The 24,301-nt window shown below is 40.6% G+C and overlaps 1 protein-coding gene across 21 annotated transcripts in view; it reads left to right on the forward strand.

Moving 5' to 3' along the window:
• The window catches only part of SHISA6 (shisa family member 6), a 312,442-nt gene that overhangs the window by 103,319 nt on the left and 184,822 nt on the right, over positions 1-24,301 (forward strand). For 6 of the 21 annotated variants that reach the window (XM_077254601.1, XM_077254585.1, XM_077254587.1 and 3 more), the window contains exons 4-5: positions 11,087-11,155; positions 15,473-15,571. In XM_077254601.1, coding sequence (XP_077110716.1) covers positions 11,087-11,155; positions 15,473-15,571 — 168 coding nt within the window. The remainder of the gene's footprint in view (positions 1-11,086; positions 11,156-15,472; positions 15,572-24,301) is intronic. The other 15 variants (XM_077254590.1, XM_077254593.1, XM_077254599.1 and 12 more) reach the window with 3 other exon arrangements.

The raw sequence follows: 24,301 nt of genomic DNA on the forward strand, positions 1-24,301 counted from the left end.
AGTGTCTGTGTACAGATAATACAGGGATTACCAGTGACATTATACACAGGAGCTCTGTATACAGTGTCAGTGTAAAGGTAATACAGTGATCACTGGTGACATTATACACAGGACCTCTGTATAATGTCAGTGTACAGGTAACACACTGACTCACCAGGGACATCTCCAGGTGAAGTCCTTCAACTTCGCTTTTCATCTTCATCCAGCACAAACCGCCATCACTTCTTCCAGCCAGGGCTTGTCTCTGCAGGAAATTTCACAGTTATCTAGAGCACCACTTGCAGAGCACATTATTTAATTTTTCCCAACTTCTACACTACACCAGCTGTAGAAAAAAGGCGACATAATGTCGCTATGCACAGTCACAGGACCCCCCCCCCATTTGAAAACAGTATCCTCAAAAAATAAAATACATGATTGCAGTGATAATATCCCTTAACCTCCTTGTGTCTCATTCCTTTCTCCATCCATATGTTCTTCAATCCTGCCCTCATGAGTATCCATTCTCCCCATGTGATGTCCCATCCTGCCCCATATGATCTCCCCATTTGGCCCCATCTGTCTCCATCCAGCCCCATCTGTCCCATGATCCTGCCCCATCTGTCCCATGATCCAGACCCATCTGTGGCATCGTATTCATCCTGCCCCATGTGTCTCCATCCTGCCCTATCTGTCTCCATCCAGCCCCATGATCGAGCAACGAGGATACTTGGGTGGTCTCCGAGTATTTGTGACTGCTCGGAGATTTAGTTTTTGTTGACACAGCTGCATAATTTGCGGCTGCTAGACAGCTTGAACACATGTGGGGATTCCCTAGCAACCAGGCAACCCCCACATGTACTCAGGCTGGAAAGCCATAAATCATGCAGCTGCGTGGACAAATATCTAAATCTCCGAGCACTCACAAATACTCGGGAGACCACCCGAGCATACTCGGGAAAATCAAAGCAACGAGTATACTCGCACATCACTAATGCTCTATATTAGCCCTGAAAGGTGATGGCCGTAACGCGTATCTGCCAAACCTGGTATATAGAGAGTTGTATATGCATTATATACAGTAGGTGATGCTCCGAATATTCTGTATATTATATAGGTAATACTGTGACTGGTGTGTATAGTCGCAGTATCACCAATGCAACATATATACAGCAGTATCTCCTATATATTGTAATTATAGCAGTCACAATATCACCTATATGATGTATATATACTGCTGTATACATGTTATAGTGGATACTGCAACTGCTATAAATACAATATATAGGAGATACTGCTGTATATATCTTACATAGGTGATACTGTGACTATACACACCAGTCACAGTATCATCTATATAATATGTATATACAGCAGAGTTGCAGTATCACTTATATAATGTATATAGAACGCGCCGCGGCGGCCCTTTCAAACTTGTTACTGAAGACCCTGTGTGCGCACACTCTCATGCTTGCTTGTGAGCGCAGATGCCAACATTAGAACTGGACCAAAGCACTTTTTCTTGACGGTTAACTGCAACTGGTTCTGCAGAAGCATCTGAATTCCACCCCTGATCACAAATAAAGTCTATTTTAAACCACCTGGTGAGCAGAAGCAAAAGAACAGGGGCCGCGTGTCTCAGCCAGTCCGGGCCCCTCCTCTTTGCTTCTGCTCAGCTGGCCCCTTACACAAGTAAGGGTAGTAATGCCCTGATGGCGGCCCTGCTTGTGGAAAAAAATAAGTCTTCTCGAAACACCTTGATATGAGCTTGTCATACATGGTAGATGCACGACTTGGCTTGGTCATCTTTCGGTCAGACAAAATGTCATATAAATTTCTATTAAATGATGAGTATTCCAAAAATGTTCAGACTCCACTATTATTCGAGAGACATCTATGCTACCAGACACTTGGCCTGTGTTTGAGCACCTCAACAGTAATTTTACCTGATACTTGTCCATAACTATCAACAACTAAAACTGTCCAATACTGACACTATAGGCTTGATTCATCATACATGGGTTTTTTATTTTACTTTTCTTTTTTTATGATATTCATTGTCCATTTTTGCCCCAAATTCTTCAGAAAGTCACACATTGTTCATGAATATTGCATAAAATCAAAAGCGCTCTTTGTCTTCAACTTTTTTGCTACTTTTTTGAGCAAACAGAAGGTCGAAAAATTGGTGAAAAAAATTCAGGCATACATAAAAAACACCAAAAACTAGACAAACAAAGCATAAATCCACTAATGTACTTAGACGTATGTCTTTCGAACTGATCTTCCTTACCACCGTCTACTCTACATCATAAAATCTATGTCCATCCTATAGAGACCGGCAGTCATTCCCTGCCTTCGAGTTGCAGGGAACCTCACACCATGCTATATCATGTGGATGTGGCGTGACCCACTAGTGGTGGCTTTTGCTAGGCAACTATTTGATTTTTGACTAAGAAAAGTCAGTCCTTTCATAAAAACTAGAAATACAATAAAAATCTCTGGAGGTTCCCTTCCATGTCCCTCCGATTTGGTGGTGGGCGGTGGGATTTTCTTTTATAGATTCAGCTGTGGAAATTACTATGAATTACTAAGTTATCTTGTACTTCAATAGATAGAAAGACTGGGGAGTCATCTGTACCCAAACTCCGTGAAGCCTATGCTATTGTTATTGGAGGTCGCCATGGCGACAGCTGATACATTTTTAGACTGTGATGAATAAAGACAATGTAGTCGAATGCATTGTTCATCCAATCGGAGGTTGTAGCTTCTGTGAAGAGCTGTGTTTATTCATTAGCCTCATTCTTGGAGAATGAAGTAAATATCTGGGTCTGTTTGAGCCTTTGTTACCGAGAGTTTCCTCTTTTTTTGTTGACTCTTTGCCAGTTACAAGGTTTATTTAACCTCAGCTACCGCGTTCAGCGGGCGAAACATAAAAGCACTTTGGTATTTTGTTTCAAAGCAAATTGCAGGAAAGTCAGGCGATGCGTCTCGGCGTGCCACATCGAAAATACTCTGCTCTTATTAAATGTAACAGGCAGGTGATATTTACATATAATCTATGACTTCCTTCTGTAACCAAGGCTCAACGATGACCAAGATGACGTCTAACAAGCCCCGTGCTAACAGGAATGGAGTCATGTCAAAGAGCTGTCATTGTGTTGAAGACCGTGTCATCCCAAAATAACCTCTTCGGTATGTCACAGAATTGACAGACTGATGCTCGAGCAACCGTTGAAGGCACGTTTGTCCGATGAACAACAGATTTTGTTTCCAATTGGCCATACATGTCCATTTAAGCAGAAAGAAACAACGCAGAAGTGATGATCACTCGAGAGGGACAAAAAGTCCTTTGTGGAATTGTGGAACATGTACAGGTTAAAGTACTCAAATGCAGATGACTTCTTTCCAAACAATAATGGTGAGTCTTCGATTGGGAAAAATGGTTGTTAAATTTGACCAAACGTTTGTTAGGATTAAAATTTTCCAGCTTTCATAGCATCATAGAATGTTAAAGTTTGAAGGAACTTCAAGGTTCACCATGTCCAACCCCCTGCTCAATGCAGGAGTCACTAAACCATCTCAGACAGATGTCTGTCCAGCCTCTGTTTGAAGACTTCCATTGAAGGAGAACTCGTCACCACCTCTCGCAGCAGCCTGCTCCACTCATTTGTCAACAAAAGTCTTAGATTTCTTCCATCCTGGTTATATCTGAGCCCCAAAGTGGCCATACACATTAGATTGTTGAACAATCATTATTTGCTTCATACAAACTTTAGTCCACAAGGCCATAACAGCTGTTCAACCTGTGGATATGTTTTTAAGAACAAAGGACGCATGATCTTCCTGGGAATGTTCTTTCAAAGAAAGATGAATTGTGGATGAAAGATCTTTTTTTCTGACTATCATGAAAAAATAAAAAAATGGCCAACATCTTTATAGACAATGATGATTTGTCTTTGGTTAGCAAAAATGATTGTTGTTTGTTAAATTCTGACAAGCAATTGCTTTTGCTAAAATCATCCATATTTGTCAACTTTAGTCATATTAGACCTTGGTTTTCTTCAATTTGGTTTTATTTGAGTCGTCGAGTTTCCAAACACATTAGAATGTTGAGCAACCATCTGGTGAAAAATTGCTTCATCGATGAAGTCATACACATTTTGGCCCATTACCGTTGTTCTACTTGGCTATATATTTTTAAAGACATAAGATCTATCTCATAGTGTTGGATGAAAGATAATTTTTGTAAGGAAAGTATGACCTTGCTTTCGTCTATCATGAGAAACATCAAAGATGTCTCACTTCTTTACTGACAATGATGATGGCAAATGTGGTCGTTGGTTGTTAGTCTACGTGACAAGCTTGCATTTTGGGTAAAACCATCAACTTTTGCCTAATCCGGTTCGACACCTTTAAACTTCAGGGTTTTTCTTTTGTCTTTAAAGTGGCTTCACTGAGGCCACCATGTACATTTTTCTCCATATTTGATTTACAGGCTTTCAGTCTGGCTTCACATTTGTAAGGACAAAGGAAAGAAAATCTCTCAGGAAATGTTCCTTCCAGGAAAGATCTTTCATGAATGTTTTGTAAGAAAGGAAGATCTTTTTTCCATCTATCGTTAGAAAAATCAAACATGACCAACTTCCTTATGGACAATGATAGCTTTTCAATGGTTGTTAGATCCTACCCGGCAAGCAATCGTTATGGTTAAAATCATCATTTTTTCCCAGCTTTAATCCAATCTGATAATTTGGTAGGGAGCCACTAGACAATCAGTTTGGTTTTCTTTGATCTTCAAAAGGGCAATACATATCAGATGGTTGACTCATCTAGTGACCAACAGCTTCGTCAACCCCATTGTTCAACCTCATTTTACATTTTTAAGCACAAAGGATGGAAGATCTTCTTGGTTATTTTCCTTCAAGAAAAAATCTTTCTAGAATAAAAGATCGTTTGTAAGAATGATCTACCATATGAATAATTTAAACAAAGCTAACTTTTTTCCGGTCAACTAAAAAAGAAAGGTTAACATTTATCTATCTTAACATATCAGCTGTAGTCTAAAGTTTACTGGAACCTTTGGTTTCCACCACCATTCAATATTTTTGAAAATGTAATCGGGGGAACACAGAAAATAAGACTTATAAAGTCCAAACATTTATGCAGAAGCCTAATCAATGTTTCAACACATCTTGATAGCATCTTTTCATTCCTTGAAGATAATCATCGATGAGGTCCAGACTCTCAGCACATGAAAATTTCTAAGGTTTAATTGGAATTGATCCTATTACCTGTAGGCTAAACCCAATATAATTGTTATCTCAGGTCATTGTTCTTTAATTTATTCTACAATATTATCTACCAGCATAACCCCAAAGGTCAAGCTTCCCTTTAAGAAGAATCCTTGATATACAGATCAAAGAAGTTCCAGCTTTCCATGTATGTAACCATAAGTGGTGCCCCCCACCTCTTGGATTTTCCTTTCGCCCACACAAATAGCCCTCTTGCTATGAATTTTTTTTTTTACAGATAGGAACCGTATGATTACAGGAAGCCATCCGGACGCCGCGCTGACATTTCAAAGCCGCTTGTGTCACAAGGTTGGATGACAATAATTACAAGTCTTTCAGGCAAATCCTCCATGCTGTGCTTCCAAAGAGATACTGAGTGAATGCTGAGCAAGACCCTTCAGCCTGTGGATAATAACCTCTTCAAGTACACAAACTTAACCAACACTTTTTGGTTTGTTTGTTGTTGTTTTTTTGCATTCAGATTTTGAAGGTGAAAAAATTGTGGATCTTTTCAGTTACCTTCCTTTTCATAGTCTTCCGAATGTTATATTAACTCCTTGTCTTTTTGTCAAAAATTCCTATTGGTGAAAAATCGTTCTGGATATTGGTGGAATAAAGTTTCAGAAGATCAATTTTGTTACTGAGATAAATCAGAAGATGTCTTCAATGGGAATTCATCTTTCGAAAATATTGGAGATTTACAAAAACTGGAATCTGTTCTACAAGAGCCACCAACTTCAGAAGTTTTGTGAACTCAAGTGATCAATCAGAAGGTGTCTTCAGTGGGAATTCATGTATTTTGAAAATATTGGAGATTTCCAAAAATTGGAATCTCTTCAACAAGAGCCTATACTTCCGAAGTTTCATTGACTTAGGTGATAAATCAGATGTCTTCCGTGGGAATTTATGTATTTCGAAAATATCGGAGATTTCCAAAAATTGGAATCTCTTCAACAAGAGCCTCTACATCCGAAGTTTTATTGACTTAGGTGATAAATCAGATGTTTTCCATGGGAACTTATGTCATTCGAAAATATCGGAGATTTCCAAAAATTGGAATCTCTACAAGAGCCTTTATTTCAGAAGTTTTGTTGACTTAAGTGATATACCAGAAGATGTCTTCAGTGGGAATTCATATCCTTCAAAAATATTGAAGATTTCCAAAAATTTAAATCTCTTCTACAAGAGCCTCTTATTCCAAAGTTTTATTTCTCATGACCAAAATCAAAATAATCTCCATGGTCAACAAATTTTCTTTCTAAGTCAGTTACTAAGTATTTTTTGAGTCTTATTATTATTATTATTATTTATTTATATAGCACCATTGATTCCATGGTGCTGTACATGAGAAGGGGTTACATACAAGTTACAGATATTACTTACAGTAAACAAACTAACAATGACAGACTGATACAGAGTGGCGAAGACCCTGCCCTTGCGGGCTTACATTCTACAGGATTATGGGGGAAGGAGACAGTAGGTTGGGGGTTGCAGGAGCTCCGGTGTTGGTGAGGCGGTAGCTTCAGTAGTGATGAGGAGGCAGCGGGGTCAGTGCAGGCTGTAGGCTTTCCTGAAGAGATGGGTTTTCAGGCTCCGTCTGAAGTATCCGAATGTGGTTGATAGTCGGACGTGTTGGGGCAAAGGATTATTCCAGAAGATGGGGTATATTCGGGAGAAGTCTTGGAGGCGATTGGATGAGGAGCGAATAAGTGTGGAGGAGAGAAGGAGGTTTTGGGAGGACCAGAGATTACGTAAGGGAAGATATCGGGAGATTAATTCAGAGAAATATGGAGGAGACAGGTTATGGATGGCTTTGTAGGTTAGTATTAGTAATTGGAACTGGATACGCTGAGGGAATGGGAGTCAGTGAAGAGATTTGCAGAGGGGGGAGCGGAGGAGTAGCGAGGAGAGAGATGAATTAGTCGGGCAGCAGAGTTAAGGATGGACTGGAGAGGTGCAAGGGTGTTAGCAGGGAGGCTGCAGAAAAGGATGTTGCAGTAGTCAAGGTGGGAGATGATGAAGGCATGAACAAGCATTTTAGTAGATTGATGGTTGAGGAAAGGATGGATTCTGGAGACATTTTTGAGCCGGAGGGGACAGGAGGTTGACAGAGCTTGGATGTGTGGTTTGAAGGACAGGGCAGAGTCAAACGTTACTCTGAGGCAGAGGAAGCAAGAGGAGAAGAAGGAGGATATGGTTGATAGACACTCTGGGATTCTGGACAGCAGAGCGGTGACGTCTGGGCCAGAGAGGTAGATCTGAGTGTCATCAGCATAGAGGTGGTACTGGAATCCATAGGACTTTATGAGTTGTCCCAGGCCAAGTGTATAGATTGAGAAGAGTAGGGGTCCTAGAACAGAGCCTTGGGGGACTCCAACAGAGAGAGGGTGGGATGAGGAGGTAGTGTGGGAGTGGGAGACGCTGAATGTGCAGTTGGAAAGGTACAAGGAGATCCAGGATAGGGTGAGGCCTTTGATGCCAAAGGAGGAGAGGATCTGTAGTAGGAGGTAGTGGTCAACTGTGTCGAAAGCAGAGGACAGGTCTAGAAGGAGGAGTACAGAGTATTGTCCGTTAGCTTTGGCGGTAAGTAGGTCGTTAGTGATTTTGGTCAGGGCTGTCTCAGTTGAGTGATGGGGCAGAAACCAGATTGTAGATTGTCAAAGAGCAAGTTAGATAAGAGGTGGGAGGAAAGTTCAGAGTGGACGTACTGCTCCAGGAGTTTGGAAGCAAATGGGAGCAGCGATATTGGGCGATAGCTGGACATAGCAGTTGGATCGAGGGTTGGCTTTTTAAAGATAGGCGTGATTGTGGCATGTTTGAAAGCAGAAGGGAAGGTGCCAGAAATTAGTGATAGGTTGAAGAGGTGGGTTAGGGATGGGATAAGTGTGGTGGCGAGGTTGGGGAGGAGATGGGATGGTGTCGAGCGCACTGGTGGTGAGGTGCGATTTGGAGAGGCGACAATTAAGCCCCCCTTCAGTGATGTTGGATAGGGAGGTTATGGGGTTTGGGCATTGGTCAGGTATACAAAAGGGTTGTGGTGGTTGAACAATGAAGACTTGCCTTGTCTCGTTGATCTTATTTTTAAAGTGTGTGGCAAAGTCCTCAGCAGAGATGAGGGAGGTTGGAGGGGGCAATGGGGGGTGGAGGAGGGAGTTAAAGGTTTTGAATAACTGTTTGGGGTTGTAAGATAGGGAGGATACGAGGGTTGTGAAGTAGGCCTGTTTAGCAGAGGTGAGAGCAGATTTAAAAGTGAGTGTTGCTTGTTTGAATGCAGTGAAGTCATCTTGCAGGTGTGTTTTCTTCCAATGCCGCTCTGCAACCCTGGACACTTGCCGGAGCTTTTTAGTAATGTTATTGTGCCAGGGTTGTCTATTGATACGTCGCATTCTGCCATGGACGAGAGGGCAACCGTGTCAATATCTGATACAACAGTGGCATTGTAGAAAGCAGCGGCACTGTCTGTGTCGTGGAGTGAGGATATGGATGCCAGTGGTAGGATGGAGTCAGATCAATGTCATCAATGTCTTATCAATGTTATCTTCGACAAAATCTCTCATGCCCATAAATAAAAAAATCTAAACCTCTGTCCATTGATTGTACGATAGCATCATCTCTGTAAAGCTACCCATACGCACTTCATAGCTGTTGGCTGAACGATTGTTCGACCAACAGATATCTCTCCCGAATCCTCCATATACAGGGTCAGTTGGCTCTGCCGTGCGCTCCAGTCTTCTTCATGAGAGAGATGCCACCAGACTCCTTTGGATTTATCAAGGACAAAGTATTCAACAGTCCGAAAAGGGACCTGGGGAGAGAGTCGTGTTGGTAGTACACATTAGACTGTCGGCTGATATCGGTTGGGGCTTTAGTTCCGGAGGAGATGAAGATGTTATACGTAAAGTTGTGGTCAGACGGCCTGCATTATTTTGGTGGGCTTACTGATAGCTTGATAAATTTTGGAGACGGCATATGTGGCATTACACATCAATAATTCTGGCACGACTTTTGTGAGCAACATTTTCTTACTTAGATTGACCTCCGGCTACTCAACTCATTGATTCCTTGCTTTATTTGCATTCACGACGGATACTCTTTGACTTTAATAATATAGACACAGGGTCCACATTGCTGCTCCGATCCCCCCAGTTATTATTCACATTGTGTCTGATACTAATGTTGAAGTTGTTGATCGGAATCTATTGCTCTGATTTTTTTGCAACGTGCTGAGAATTTACAAAGCTGCATATCCTGCTGCTGTGGAGACTGAGTCTCTGAGTGCTCGGGGCTGGAACCATCTACAGGGTGGCGGCTGCCGTTACTATCCATATTTTAAGGAGGCGTCTTCACGAAGACTTGTTTCTACACAATACAAGGCTAAATCCAATCAGCTACACAATACCCCTGTAATAGTGCTATCAAGTGCTGAATTATTACCACAATATAGCACCCAAAAAAAGGGATTATATAATATCAACATAAAGTGCCAAAATAAAAGAGCTATAAATGTAAAATATAACCACCACGTAACACCTAAATAAAGACTATAATGGAATTAAAAAGTATTGCCATACAGTGCCCAAATAAAAGGGCAATACAATGCTAAACTATTACCAACCTACAGTATAATACCCATTAACATAATATCACCATACAGCACCCAAATAAAAGGGCTGTAGAGGGATTAAATATTATCATAATCCGCAACATTCACTAATCTGGTTTTATCGTATTTATTTTTTCTAAATGTCATTTCTTTTTTAGTGATGTAAATTTTAATGGTAAATAGTCACTAAAGTTCCTCTTCTATGTCTTCTTCTCTATCTTATCTCTGCAGCCGTCACTTCTAGAGCTACACACATTCATCTCACAGGAAACACCACAGGGACCTTTAATGTGCCACCAGAGCTTCCCATAAAAATCACATGATCCCTCTTATCCAGTCAACAGCTTAGAAAAGTATCATGTGACATCGGCTCCCCGAAGCAGAAGACAGGGCTGCATCACATGATCTATCTCTCAGCTGCTGATTGGCTAGGATGGCTCATGTGATGCATCATGTGACTGTACAGAACCAGGAAGTGGTCACATGGTGTATCATGTGATTTCTCTCCGCTAGTTAGAAGTCCTAAGCAACACCATGTCAGGAGTCTTTGTCACATGATCCTTTCTAGAGCTGCTGACTGGCTGACATAATCATGTGACTCTACAAAAACTGGAAGTGCTCTCTTCTTGCCCTCAATGGGGCAGTTTGGAGGGGGATTGCTTAGAGGGTATGACTGCCATACTGTTCTGCTTTGTTGGGTTTTGTGAACTTTTTTGGTAACGACTATCATATGGCCCCTTTTTATTTAGTTAAGAAATGTATTAAAGGGTAAGGGCCTGTGTCAAATTTTGGTCAAAAACATCCCTTTAAATGTAGCTAAACTTTGCCTCTATTTGTGGCCCAGTTTTGGGATAGTAGGCAAGCATGGTCTACGTGACCCCTTCCTGCATCTTAGCACCCCCAGGTGGGCAGGATACTCCTGCGCACCAGGCCAAAGGGAGGTGGGCTCTCTGAAAACTTCACCACAGTGCCTACTTTAGGGAATGTTCCTTGGGGGCGGAGTTACATCGCCTCAATCACTGGGGTTTAAGTGCTGGCAGTAATGCCTCTGTCTGGGCCGTGCCCGTTTTGTGGTCTGCTGGACACGTGAATTATAACCGCATGTTGTATGTATTGGTTCCTGTAATGACCTGTGTATGTTCTGTGCCCCTGAACTGTACCCGTCCTCAGGGTTCCTCACCCCCGGCTCTCGGGCCTGGCTTCTCTCTTACAGCCTCTCGACGTTTCTCTGATGTCCCCACCAACGCCAACGCGGAGCCTCATGGCCACCTGAACACGATAGGTATTGCGCGTGCTGTCAATGTGCTTCTCCATGTGTTCTGGTCAGTGTGACATCTGCAGATGGGGAGGAGCAGACCCTTCACCCCTCCGGGCCCCCCGCCTGCATCTTCTATTCACCACGTAACTGGTCTAATAATGAACAAAATAAGTTCTAAATATTGCCGTTTCCAAGGTTACCACCTTCTCCTTATGCAGAATGAGACTAACATCTGCTCTCTGTGTGTGGCGGGTACAATCTACCACAGTGTGTGCACATATATACGTACCGCTATATGTGCCGCCGAGTCTGCTGTGCTCCTGTGTCTGTGCTTGCTGCATCCGTCAGAACGGGTGATATTACCCAGATGAAACTGCCAATTATCTATCATCTATCTATCATGTATTATCTATCTATCTATCTATCTATTATCTATCATCTATCTATTATCTATCATCTATCTATCTATCTATTATCTATCATCTATTATCTATCTATTATCTATCATCTATCATCTATCTATCTATCTATCATCTGTCTATTATCTATCATCTATTATCTATCTATTATCTATCTATTATCTATCATCTATCTATCTATCTATCTATCTATCTATCTATTATCTATCATCTATTATCAATCTATTATCTATCATCCATCATCTATTATCTATCTATCTATCTATCTATCTATCTATCTATCTATCTATCTATCTATCTATCTATCTATCATCTATTATCTATCCATCATCCATCTATCTATCTATCTATCTATCTATCTATCTATCTATCATCTATTATCTATCTATTATCTATCATCCATCATCTATTATCTATCTATCTATCTATCTATCTATCTATCTATCTATCTATCTATTATCTATCTATCTATCTATCTATCTATCTATCTATCTATCTATTATCTATCTATCTATCTATCTATTATCTATCTATCTATCTATTATCTATCTATCATCTATCTATTATCTATCATCTATCTATTATCTATCTACAGATGCTTCTCACAAAATTAGAATATCATCAAAAAGTGAATTTATTTCAGTTCTTCAATACAGAAAGTAAATCTCATATATTACATAGAGTCATTACACACAGAGTGATCTATTTCACTTGTTTATTTCTGTTAATGTTGATGATTATGGCTTACAGCCAATGAAAACACAAAAGTCATTATCTCAGTAAATAAGAGCACTTTAAAACACCAGCTTGAAAAATTATTTTAAAATCCGAAATTTTGGCCTACCGAGCTCCTTTTGCATCAATTACTGCATCAATGCGGCGTGGCATGGAGGCGATCAGCCTGTGGCACTGCTGAGCGGTTATGGAAGCCCAGGTTGCTTTGATAGCAGCCTTCAGCTCGTCTGCATTGTTGGATCTGGTGTCTCTCATCTTCCTCCTGACAATACTCCATAGATTCTCTATGGGGTTAAGGTCAGGCGAGTTTGCTGCCAATCAAGCCCAGTGATACTGTTGTTTGTACACCAGGTATTGGTACTTTTGGCAGTGTGGACAGGTGCCAAGTCCTGCTGGAGAATGACATTTCCATCTCCATAAAGCTTGTCGGCAGAGGGAAGCATGAAGTGCTCTAACATTTCCTGGTAGACGGCTGCGCTGACTTTGGTCTTGATAGAACACAGTGGACCTACACCAGCAGATGACATGGCTCCCCAAACCATCACTGATTGTGGAAACTTCACACCAGACCTCCAGCAGCTTGGATTGTGGCCTCTCCACTCTTCCTCCAGACTCTGGGACCTTGATTTCCAAATGAAATGCAAAATTTACTTTCATCTGAAAACACCACCTTGGACCACTGAGCAACAGTCCAGTTCTTTTTCTCCTTGGCCAGGTAAGACACTTCTGGCATTGTCTATTGGTCATGAGTGCCTTGACACAAGGAATGTGACACTTGTAGTCCATGTCCTGGATACGTCTGTGTGTGGTGGCTCTTTAAGCAATGACTCCAGCAGCAGTCCACTCCTTGTGAATCTCCCCCACATTATTGAATGGGCCTTTTCTTAACAATCCTCTCCAGGCTGCGGTTATCCCGGTTGCTTGTGCACCTTTTTCTACCACACTTTTTCCTTCCACTCAACTTCCCATTAATATTCTTGGATACAGCACTGTGCTTCTTTACCAATAACCTTTTGTGGCTTCCCCTCCTTGTGGAGTGTGCCAGTGACGCCTTCTGGACATCAGTCAACTCAGCAGTATTCCCCATGATTGTGGAGCTACTGAAACAAACTAAGGGATCTTTATAAACACTTAGGAGCCTGTGCAGATGCTTTTTGTTAATTATTCTAATTTACCAAGATAATGACTTTTGGGTTTTCACTGGCTGTAAGCCATAATCATCAACATTAACAGAAATAAATACTTGAAATAGATCACTCTGTGTGTAATGACTCTATATAGAACTGAAATAAATTAACTTTTTGATGATATTCTAATTTTGTGAGAAGCACCTGTATATATTATCTATCTCTCTATATATTATTCATCTATCATCTATGTATTATCTATCTATTATCTATTTATTATCTGTTATCTATCATCTTTTATCTATCTATCTATCATATGTTATCTATCTGTTATCTATTTTCTATCTATTATCTAGCTACAGTATCTATTATCTATCTATTATCTATCGATCCGTTATCTATTATCTATCTATTATCAACTGACTCTCCCCCTTTTCTCTTTTCTCATTTTTGTTCCGTTCACTTCTTTTTCTGCACATTCTACATCGCTCTCTCTTCCATCCCTCCAGGAAAGGTGTTCTATATAATAGAATGCTATGAACATCAGAGGGCGCCACTCAGCCTGCACTGAGCCCCATCACTCACTGACCTTTTTCCAGAGTTGTTGATCTGTGCTAGCTTTGCAGCTGACAGAACAGGGTCCAATTTTGAATCCTCCAGGGTCCAGTTTTGAGTCCCCCGGTGTCTAGTTTTGAGACCTCTGGAATCCAGTTTTGAGTCCTCTAGTGTCCAGTTTTGAGACCTCTGGAATCCATATTTGAGTCCTCCAGAGTCCAATTTTGAGTCCCCCAGTGTCCCGTTTTGAGACCTCTGGAATCCAGATTTGAGTCCTCCGGAGTCCAGTTTTGTGTCCTCTGGGGTCCCGTTTTGAGTCCCCCAGTGTCCCATTTTGAGACCTCTGGAATCCAGATTTGAGTCCTCCGGGGTCCAGTTTTGTGTCCTCTGGGGTCCAGTTTTGAGTCCCCCAGTGTCCCATTTTGAGACCTCTGGAATCCAGATTTGAGTCCTCTGGAGTCCAGTTTTGAGACCTCTGGAATCCAGTTTTGAGTCCTCTGGGGTCCAGTTTTGAGAACTCTGGAATCCAGATTTGAGTCCTCCGGAGTCCAGTTTTGTGTCCTCTGGGGTCCAGTTTTGAGTCCCCCAGTGTCCTGTTTTGAGACCTCTGGAATCCAGATTTGAGTCCTCCAGAGTCCAGTTTTGTGTCCCCTGGGGTCCAGTTTTGAGTCTCCCAGTGTCCCGTTTTGAGACCTCTGGAATCCAGATTTGAGTCCTCCGGAGTCCAGTTTTGAGTCCTCCGGGGTCCAGTTTTGTGTCCTCTTGGGTTCAGTTTGGTGTCCTCAGGGGTTCAGTTTCGAGTCCTCCGGGGTCCAGTTTTGTGTCCTCCGGGGTCCAGTTCTGTGTTCTCCGGGGTCCAGTTTTGTGTTCTCCGTGCTTCGTATTATTAACCCCGTATTATACTGTCTTGTTGGGTATTTCCAGTATCTCTGTGGCAGCGATGGCTTTATTCTGTGTGTACTGTACCCTGCGGATCTGTGTGCTCTGTTCCATCGCTTGTGTACTGTGCCATGATGACCAGATATTACCGGGAGTGTATAGCATGCAATATTAACATGTATGTTCTAGTATCTTGTTTGTATGTTATTGTCTGGGTGAATATTACATACATACTGTATGCCAGGGTCACTGTGTCCCGTGGAGCGGGGCAAGCACAACACAATCCTGACCTAGAATACTCCACAAATTATGGAGACTTTACAACAGTCTCTACAGGTCAGTGATGGTACTGCAGGACGCATACCGCTAATTTTCTAAGAGAACTGAACAATGTCATCTATGGTAACCTCTGTGTTTAGTCGTTGGTGGCCATTGCCTGGAAGAGAAAAGAACATCATGCCCCCAACTTTTAGTCAATCCCATGATAAATTGCTAACTTCATTTATCTGGATTTTTTCCAGTTTACTCCTCCACACATATTGGAGAAAATGGAGTGTAAGATTACCACATCCTATTATGCTTACTGGTTTCCAGCTATGGTGGTGTAACTGGTGAATTTCTCTCAGCAGGACACTATGGGAAAGACATCTATCGGAGTGGAGGACCAGACCTTCACAACTTTATTTCTTCAGGATTCGTCACCCTGGGAAGAGGACATCTCAAGGGTACAGTACAACACTTTATCCTCGTTCTCATACATTTTACTGTGACTGCAGCGCCCACCATCGTTCCATTACTTGCAAATGTTCGATTTCGCTTGACTGTCAAATCTAGGTCGTTACGTAACTCGTTGTCTACTGTCAATCCACCAGTGGGGTTACACTCAGAATTGTTTTCATTGTCACTTATAGCAACATCTTGGCCACTTTAGGCTTTCGAGAATACTATATCTTCTTATTCTTGAATTATGGCTGTTCTTTTGAAAATAGTACTCGGAATTATAGATTCTTTATGTCAAGAATTTTTAACGAAAAGTCACACAAGTCAATCCATTGACATATTGGAGTAGAGCTCAAAGCATTGTTTTACACAATGATTCAATGGTGTAGGTAAGTCTCCTCGGATGGTGTTCATTTAGTGACTTGTGATAAAACTTTGAACACTTTGGCCATTACTTTGACCTTGAACCACCTTAATGGATGATCTTCAGTTTCTAGTAATTTCTTAACTTAGTGGTTGCCCTTGATTTCTTAGAAATGTGGTAAACTCAATGGTTGATTTCAACTTCTTAATCATTTTTTATTTAAGGGTTGACTACACAATCTTACTAATTTGTTAACTCAGTGCTTGACCTTCAAGTTCTTAGTAATTTGTTACCTCAGTAGTTGACCTCAAGTTCCTGGTAATTTTCTTAGTAGTTGACCTTGAGTTCTTAGTAATTTGTTACCTCAGTAGTTGACCTCAAGTTCCTCGTAATTTTCTTAGTAGTTGACCTTGAGTTCTTAGTAATTTGTTACCTCAGTAGTTGACCTCAAGTTCCTGGTAATTTTCTTAGTAGTTGACCTTTGAGTTCTTAGTAATTTAACTCAGTGATTGACCTTGAGTTCTTAGTAATTCGTTAAATTAGTAATTGATGTTCTTAGTCATTTTTTAACTTAAGTGTTGACCTTAAGTTCTTAATCATTTCTTAACTCTGTCATTGACAGTAAATTCTTAGTCATTTTTTAACTTAGTGGTTGATCTCAAGTTTTTAGTAATTTGATAACTTAGTATCTGACCTTGAGTTCTTAGTAGAATGAAAATTCAATGGTTGATGTTAACTTCTTCATAATTTCTTAACTCAGCGGTTAACCTCGAGGTATTGGTAATTTGAATACTCAGTGATTGACCTTGAGCTCTTAGAAATTTCCTAACTCAGTGGTTGACGTTGAGGTTTTAGTAAATTTATATCTCTGGATCTTATATGTCTCAAATTGCTGGTTAACGCTGAGATCAATAGAAGAAGCTGAAGAATGATTTCTCCTCAACGTTTTACAGTCCTTCAACTATCGAGACTGGTCTTGAGAATTTCGAAAAATGTGTGAAGTCAAATGTAAAATTGAATGAAACTGTCTTTAAAATTGGAACTGTGGTGATATGTTAGGTTCTTCATATTCATTTATGGATTATTTTAGCATTTTGAGCACACTACAAGCTGGTCATAGTCAGAAGAAGATCTGCTGGTTGGACAATCATTCACATCATAGCCTTGGGTTGATCTACGGTACTTTTTGTGAACAAGTCCACCTATATCGAGTCTATAAAGAGTCTACAGTCATCGATGAATAGTTGAAAAATTCCATGGTTGTCCATCCAATTTTCCCCTAACACCTTTAGATGGTTGACTTCAGGAATAAACATTTGGTCAAACAGTTGGCCGAACCTTTCCAAAACGTTTGTAACTTTTCAAAAAATGTCTATAGCCAGCTTTATGGATTGCAGAATAGTAATTTGGAAATTTGGAAAATTTGAATGTTAACCTTAAGTGAAAAGTACAACATTGTGGTCAGAGATGTCTTGTGGTGGTTTTGAAAGTCGTTGTACCCCATCCTAAAAATGTGTGTTCTTAATTATGCAACTTCCATCCATTCTGTACCCGTCAGTCATCCAGTCGTCTTTATTGTGTACCTCTCATCAGTATTCAGTGTTCCATGTGCTGTACTTCTAAGCTTTTCTGCATGGTTTGCACTTGACCAATCTTTGTATATTTTTTGATCCCCGCTCAATCCATCATTATCTCAATTGCGCATTTAATGACATAATTACAAGTTATTGGCGAACACCTCGTATTAAGTATTTCATTCTTTTCATTGACCGTACTACAGAAAGCAGTTGTCAGTAATTGTCTCCCTTTTCCGAGCAGGTTTCATATTAAATCTGATTAGATAGCAGCAAAATTTAGATTTCGTTCGCGATGTGGACGTCTGACCTGTCGGGATTCTTCTCATACAAAATAACTGAACTCAAATTGTTGACATTTAAAGGTTCTATTATAGCGGATCTCTCATCTGAAAGTGACATTTAGAATCTGTCTGACAACTTTTATTTTCTCTTTAGGGTAAAAAAAAGTGTTGATTTATACCATAGATCATATTGTTAATTCAATGTTCACAAAACCATCAGAATTACTCCAAAAAGAATATTTTGTTGTTACAGTCATCAACTTTTTAGATTACAAGCATTGTCCTGCTTTGGAAGACCTCACATTTATGTGCATTACACAGTCTATTAATATTGATGTTGTAATACTTTATTTATCCTCTGGGAGTGCTGTAGGGAAATCAAACACCTACTAATATCTTCCCTGTGATGCTCATTGACATTGTAATGATTAATTTAGCCTTTGGAAATGCTATGTGGGAGGGAGTGCTGTGGGGAATTTAGCACCTACTGTTGGTTGACATATTAATACTGAATTTATCCTCTGGGAGTGCTGTAGGGAAATCAAACACCTACTAATGGCTTCCCTGTAATGCTCATTGACATTGTAATGATTAATTTAGCCTTTGGAAATGATATGTGGGAGGGAGTGCTGTGGGGAATTTAGCACCTACTGTTGGTTGACATTGTAATACTGAATTTATCCTCTGGGAGTGCTATGGGGACATCAAACAGTGGTTTCCTGGTAATGCTCATTGACATTGTAATACTGCATTTATCCTCTGGGAGTTCTGTGGGGAGATGGAAAACCTACTAATGGCTTCTCTGTGATGTGTATTGACACTGTAATCCTTTATTCATCCTCTGAGACTGTTGGGAGGCATTGAACACTTATTAATGGCTTTCCCATGGGGCTAATTGAAAATGTAATGCTTCATTCATCCTATGGGAGTGCTGTGGGGAAACTGTACACCTACAAATAGCTTCCTGGTGATGCATATTGACAGTGTAATGCTTCATTCATCCTATGGGAGTGCTGTGGGGAAACTGTACACCTACAAATAGCTTCCTGGTGATGCATATTGACAGTGTAATGCTTCATTCATCCTCTGGGAGTGCTATGGGAAAACTGTCCTCCTACTAATGGCTTCCTTATGATGCTTAGTGACAGTGTAATATTACATTTATCCTCTGGGAGTGCTGTGGGAAAGCTGTACTCCTACTAATGGCTTCCTTGTGATACTTACTGACATTGTAATGCTTCATTCATCCTCTGGGAGTGCTGTGGGTGAAATGAACACCTACTAATGGTTTCTCAGTGATGTTTGTTGACACTGCAATCATTCATTAATCATCTGAGAGTACCGTGGGGAAACTTAACACTTACTAAAGCTTTCCAGTAATGCTCAGCTACATTGTAATGCTGCATTTATCCTCTGAGAGTGCTGTGGGGGAATGAAACGCCTAATAGTGGCTTCTCTCTGATGTTTATTGACAATGTAATGCTTCATTAATTCTCGGGGAGTACTGTGGGGAAATTGAACACCTACTCCTATCTTCTATCTGACACTTATTGACATTACATAGTAACATAGTAACATAGTAACATAGTTAGTAAGGCCGAAAAAAGACATTTGTCCATCCAGTTCAGCCTATATTCCATCATAATAAATCCCCAGATCTACGTCCTTCTACAGAACCTAATAACTGTAAGATACAATATTGTTCTGCTCCAGGAAGACATCCAGGCCTCTCTTGAACCCCTCAACTGAGTTCGCCATCACCACCTCCTCAGGCAAGCAATTCCAGATTCTCACTGCCCTAACAGTAAAGAATCCTCTTCTATGTTGGTGGAAAAACCTTCTCTCCTCCAGACGCAAAGAATGCCCCCTTGTGCCCGTCACCTTCCTTGGTATAAACAGATCCTCAGCGAGATATTTGTATTGTCCCCTTATATACTTACACATGGTTATTAGATCGCCCCTCAGTCGTCTTTTTTCTAGACTAAATAATCCTAATTTCGCTAATCTATCTGGGTATTGTAGTTCTCCCATCCCCTTTATTAACTTTGTTGCCCTCCTTTGTACTCTCTCTAGTTCCATTATATCCTTCCTGAGCACCGGTGCCCAAAACTGGACACAGTACTCCATGTGCGGTCTAACTAGGGATTTGTACAGAGGCAGTATAATGCTCTCATCATGTGTATCCAGACCTCTTTTAATGCACCCCATGATCCTGTTTGCCTTGGCAGCTGCTGCCTGGCACTGGCTGCTCCAGGTAAGTTTATCATTAACTAGGATCCCCAAGTCCTTCTCCCTGTCAGATTTACCCAGTGGTTTCCCGTTCAGTGTGTAATGGTGATATTGATTCCTTCTTCCCATGTGTATAACCTTACATTTATCATTGTTAAACCTCATCTGCCACCTTTCAGCCCAAGTTTCCAACTTATCCAGATCCATCTGTAGCAGAATAGTATCTTCTCTTGTATTAACTGCTTTACATAGTTTTGTATCATCTGCAAATATCAATATTTTACTGTGTAAACCTTCTACCAGATCATTAATGAATATGTTGAAGAGAACAGGTCCCAATACCGACCCCTGCGGTACCCCACTGGTCACAGCGACCCAGTTAGAGACTATACCATTTATAACCACCCTCTGCTTTCTATCACTAAGCCAGTTACTTACCCATTTACACACATTTTCCCCCAGACCAAGCATTCTCATTTTGTGTACCAACCTCTTGTGCGGCACGGTATCAAACGCTTTGGAAAAATCGAGATATACCACGTCCAATGACTCACCGTGGTCCAGCCTATAGCTTACCTCTTCATAAAAACTGATTAGATTGGTTTGACAGGAGCGATTTCTCATAAACCCATGCTGATATGGAGTTAAACAGTTATTCTTATTGAGATAATCCAAAATAACATCCCTCAGAAACCCTTCAAATATTTTACCAACAGTAGAGGTTAGACTTACTGGCCTATAATTTCCAGCTTCACTTTTAGAGCCCTTTTTGAATATTGGCACCACATTTGCTATGCGCCAGTCCTGCGGAACAGACCCCGTCGCTATAGAGTCCCTAAAAATAAGAAATAATGGTTTATCTATTACATTAATTAGTTCCCTTAGTACTCGTGGGTGTATGCCATCCGGACCCGGAGATTTATCTATTTTAATCTTATTTAGCTGGTTTCGCACCTCTTCTTGGGTTAGATTGGTGACCCTTAATATAGGGTTTTTATTGTTTCTTGGGATTTCACCTAGCATTTCATTTTCCACCGTGAATACCGTGGAGAAGAAGGTGTTTAATATGTTAGTCTTTTCCTCGTCATCTACAACCATTCTTTCCTCACTATTTTTTAAGGGGCCTACATTTTCAGTTTTTATTCTTTTACTATTGATATAGTTGAAGAACAGTTTGGGATTAGTTTTGCTCTCCTTAGCAATGTGCTTCTCTGTTTCCTTTTTGGCAGCTTTAATTAGTTTTTTAGATAAAGTATTTTTCTCCCTATAGTTTTTTAGAGCTTCAATGGTGCCATCCTGCTTTAGTAGTGCAAATGCTTTCTTTTTACTGTTAATTGCCTGTCTTACTTCTTTGTTTAGCCACATTGGGTTTTTCCTATTTCTAGGAAATTGTAATTCTTCATTCTTCCTCTGGAAGTGCTGTGGGCAAAATTAATACCTACTGTTGCCTTCCCTGTGATAATTTTTGACATTGTAATTCTTCATTTATTCCCTAGGGGGGAAAGCTGCAGTGAATTTGAAAATTGTAATACTGCATTTCTCCTCTTGGAGTGCTGTGAGGGGAATTCAATGCCTACTACTGGTTTCCCTAAGATGCTTATTGACACTATAATCAATTAATTAATGTTGTGCAGAGAAACTGAATCTCAACTACTGGCTTCCCCAGCAGATCACGTTTGATTTATGTGGACCCTAGTAGAGGGACATGCTGTACTGGTGGGACCTCCAAAAAGTGGGGAGGTCTCCCATTCACTAAAAAAAATCTGAAAATTAGATTTTTTGTTTTTGGTAAAGTGACCTCTATTAGGTCCACTATTGTCTGTTCAATAGTAGTTCTTGATGTAAGATTCATTTCTGATTGTCTTTTGGGGTTTTTTTAATAGGTGGTTTCAAATAGAGAATAAATGAGAGAGTCTGAGATGATTGGGAAGGTAGCCAGTTATCAGCAGGACTGGGTAGTATTAACCAGAAACCCCAAAGATAGCCATCACAGTAGCCAAGGGTCTGTCAAACCCACTGATCTCGGTAGGACTTGATGACCTCATCTAAAGTGTTTGAAGGTGACCAACTATCCCCCATAATGAATTTGAGGGAAATGAAGAATTGGGTTATAAGATTTCAACAAGCCAAAATCTTTGATCCCATGAGTAATAAAGCATTACTGGAGGTATTTGGAAATGGATCTCACCCCTTATATCTAAAGCCAAGGAGAAAGTAAAAGATTTCAACCAAACGAGTTGTCACCCGACAGTAACCTTAGCTCTTAACCTCATTCATAAAGACCTTCATCTTCATTACTCTAATCCCCATCTTTAACCCGTGCCATTGTTACAATATGCTAATCTCCACTATTTGATGTATAAATTGCCATTATTTTCATAGAAAATTAGTAATTCCCAATCTTGCGCCAATAAAATACGTCTATATCTGAGGTCCATGCACTTGCCCTTTAAACCCCCTCGATTCTGTTATCGGAGAAGCAATAAGCTATCAGATTTCTTTACAGTAAAACCTCTTCGGCAGATGCACCTGCCCAAGAACGGATGCGAAATATAATATTCACGTCTTCACACCCACTAACTTGAGATTTGAAATGCAAGACTGGTTTGTCAACTCTGATATTATTCCGAGATCAGAGCGTTAATATTCCAGGGCTTAAATCGAGGAATAAGATGACATTCTCTGAAGAGAGAAGAATAAAAATCAGAAACATGAGGTTAAAAAAAACATGAATTATCAAAGAGACAGAAACCGGAATTCAAAATGAAGAAATAATTGTTATATTCAGACTTGATGGGAAGAGAAGACACAGCCTCCCCCATAGAAGATGTAGGCACTTCAAAGAAGAGCTCCTCGCTTTTCAGGAACATTTCAATATTGCATATACCTTTCATCGAAGACGGATTGATGGAACTCAACAGGGTCATGACCGTGACATTAACTATTTACCAAATTATACAAACTCTGCAATCTTAAGATAGACTCTATGGGTAACAGAGGTTCACAGGTGACACCTTCCCTGCGAATAATGAGTTTTCACCCTGACTTGGATTTCTAGGAGTTGACACCAAGGTTTCTCTACATTAGTTATGACCATATAGAAAGGAGTCCTTCTTACTTTTCCGCCTAACTCAACATATCCCGACATGAGTGGCACAAGGTGACTTGCTTTCATAAAAAGGTGATTTTGAGTTTCTCCTTCGACAGATGATTATTTTCTATGATACTATGTGTCAAGATTTTTCCTAGAATATCACAAAAATGTTCTGAGATTCCATTTTAAAACTTAAAAATTGTGATTTGAGGAAAGGGAAGTGACGGTTTAGGTGGCGATGTCTTTAAGGACAGCTTTGGACTCAAAGAAATATGAACCCAAATATCTTCATTGTAGTAGGATACACCTGGATGGTCTAAGTGTCACAGTTTCACCCCTCAGTGTGTCTGGGATGCAGGATGCAGACAGCTCGGCCTTCCAATCAGGTACAGGGGCCTGCTGAAGCTGTCAGTGTGTTGATTGACAGCTCGACTATCCAATCTGAGACAAGGAGGTGTTGTCTGTCTTCAGGTGTTTATTATACCAGGTGATTGCCATGCTACTTAACTGAGATGTTTCTCTGGACCTCTGCCAGATGTACATTCAACAAGTGAGGTTTGTGCTTCCTGTGCCTTGAGTTCTGTATGCTTGATCTTTTGCTGCCTGACCTTGGTCTTTGTTCTGACCATCCGACTGTTTAACCCCTTCTGCTCTGATCCGTTATCCTCCTGGTATTCTGACCTCGGAACGTTACCTGACCACGTTTTTGTCTCTTCCTTCTGTTTATGACATACCATCCTGGCCTCTGACCTTGGACTCCTTGACCTTTCTGACTCACGGCATGGCAGTGAGAAGTGACTATCGTCACACTAAGGTTATTTAGCAGATGTGTTCATAGATGACTGTAGTCACAAAGGACTAGGAACCCAACAAGCTCAGACTGTGGATCTCCTCATTGTATTAAAATGCATGTGGATGGTCTAAAATCATTTAGTGGATGTCCCCAGTAATAAAAATATCCACCAAAGACTTCCGATCCAACTAACTTGAGTTATGGAACTCCTTGTTGTGATAGGACACAACCAGTTAGTCTAGTATCATTTAGTAGATGGTTTCAGGGATCGTTATAGCCAACAAAGACTTCAGACCCAACTAATATGAGTTATGGATCTCTCCACTCTGCATGGACACTTTAGGATGGTCTAGTATCGTTTAGTGACCACACTAACTGGGATAACTGTAAGGACTAG

This window comes from Ranitomeya variabilis, chromosome 4 (assembly GCF_051348905.1).
Source record: "Ranitomeya variabilis isolate aRanVar5 chromosome 4, aRanVar5.hap1, whole genome shotgun sequence".
Lineage (NCBI taxonomy): Eukaryota > Metazoa > Chordata > Amphibia > Anura > Dendrobatidae > Ranitomeya > Ranitomeya variabilis.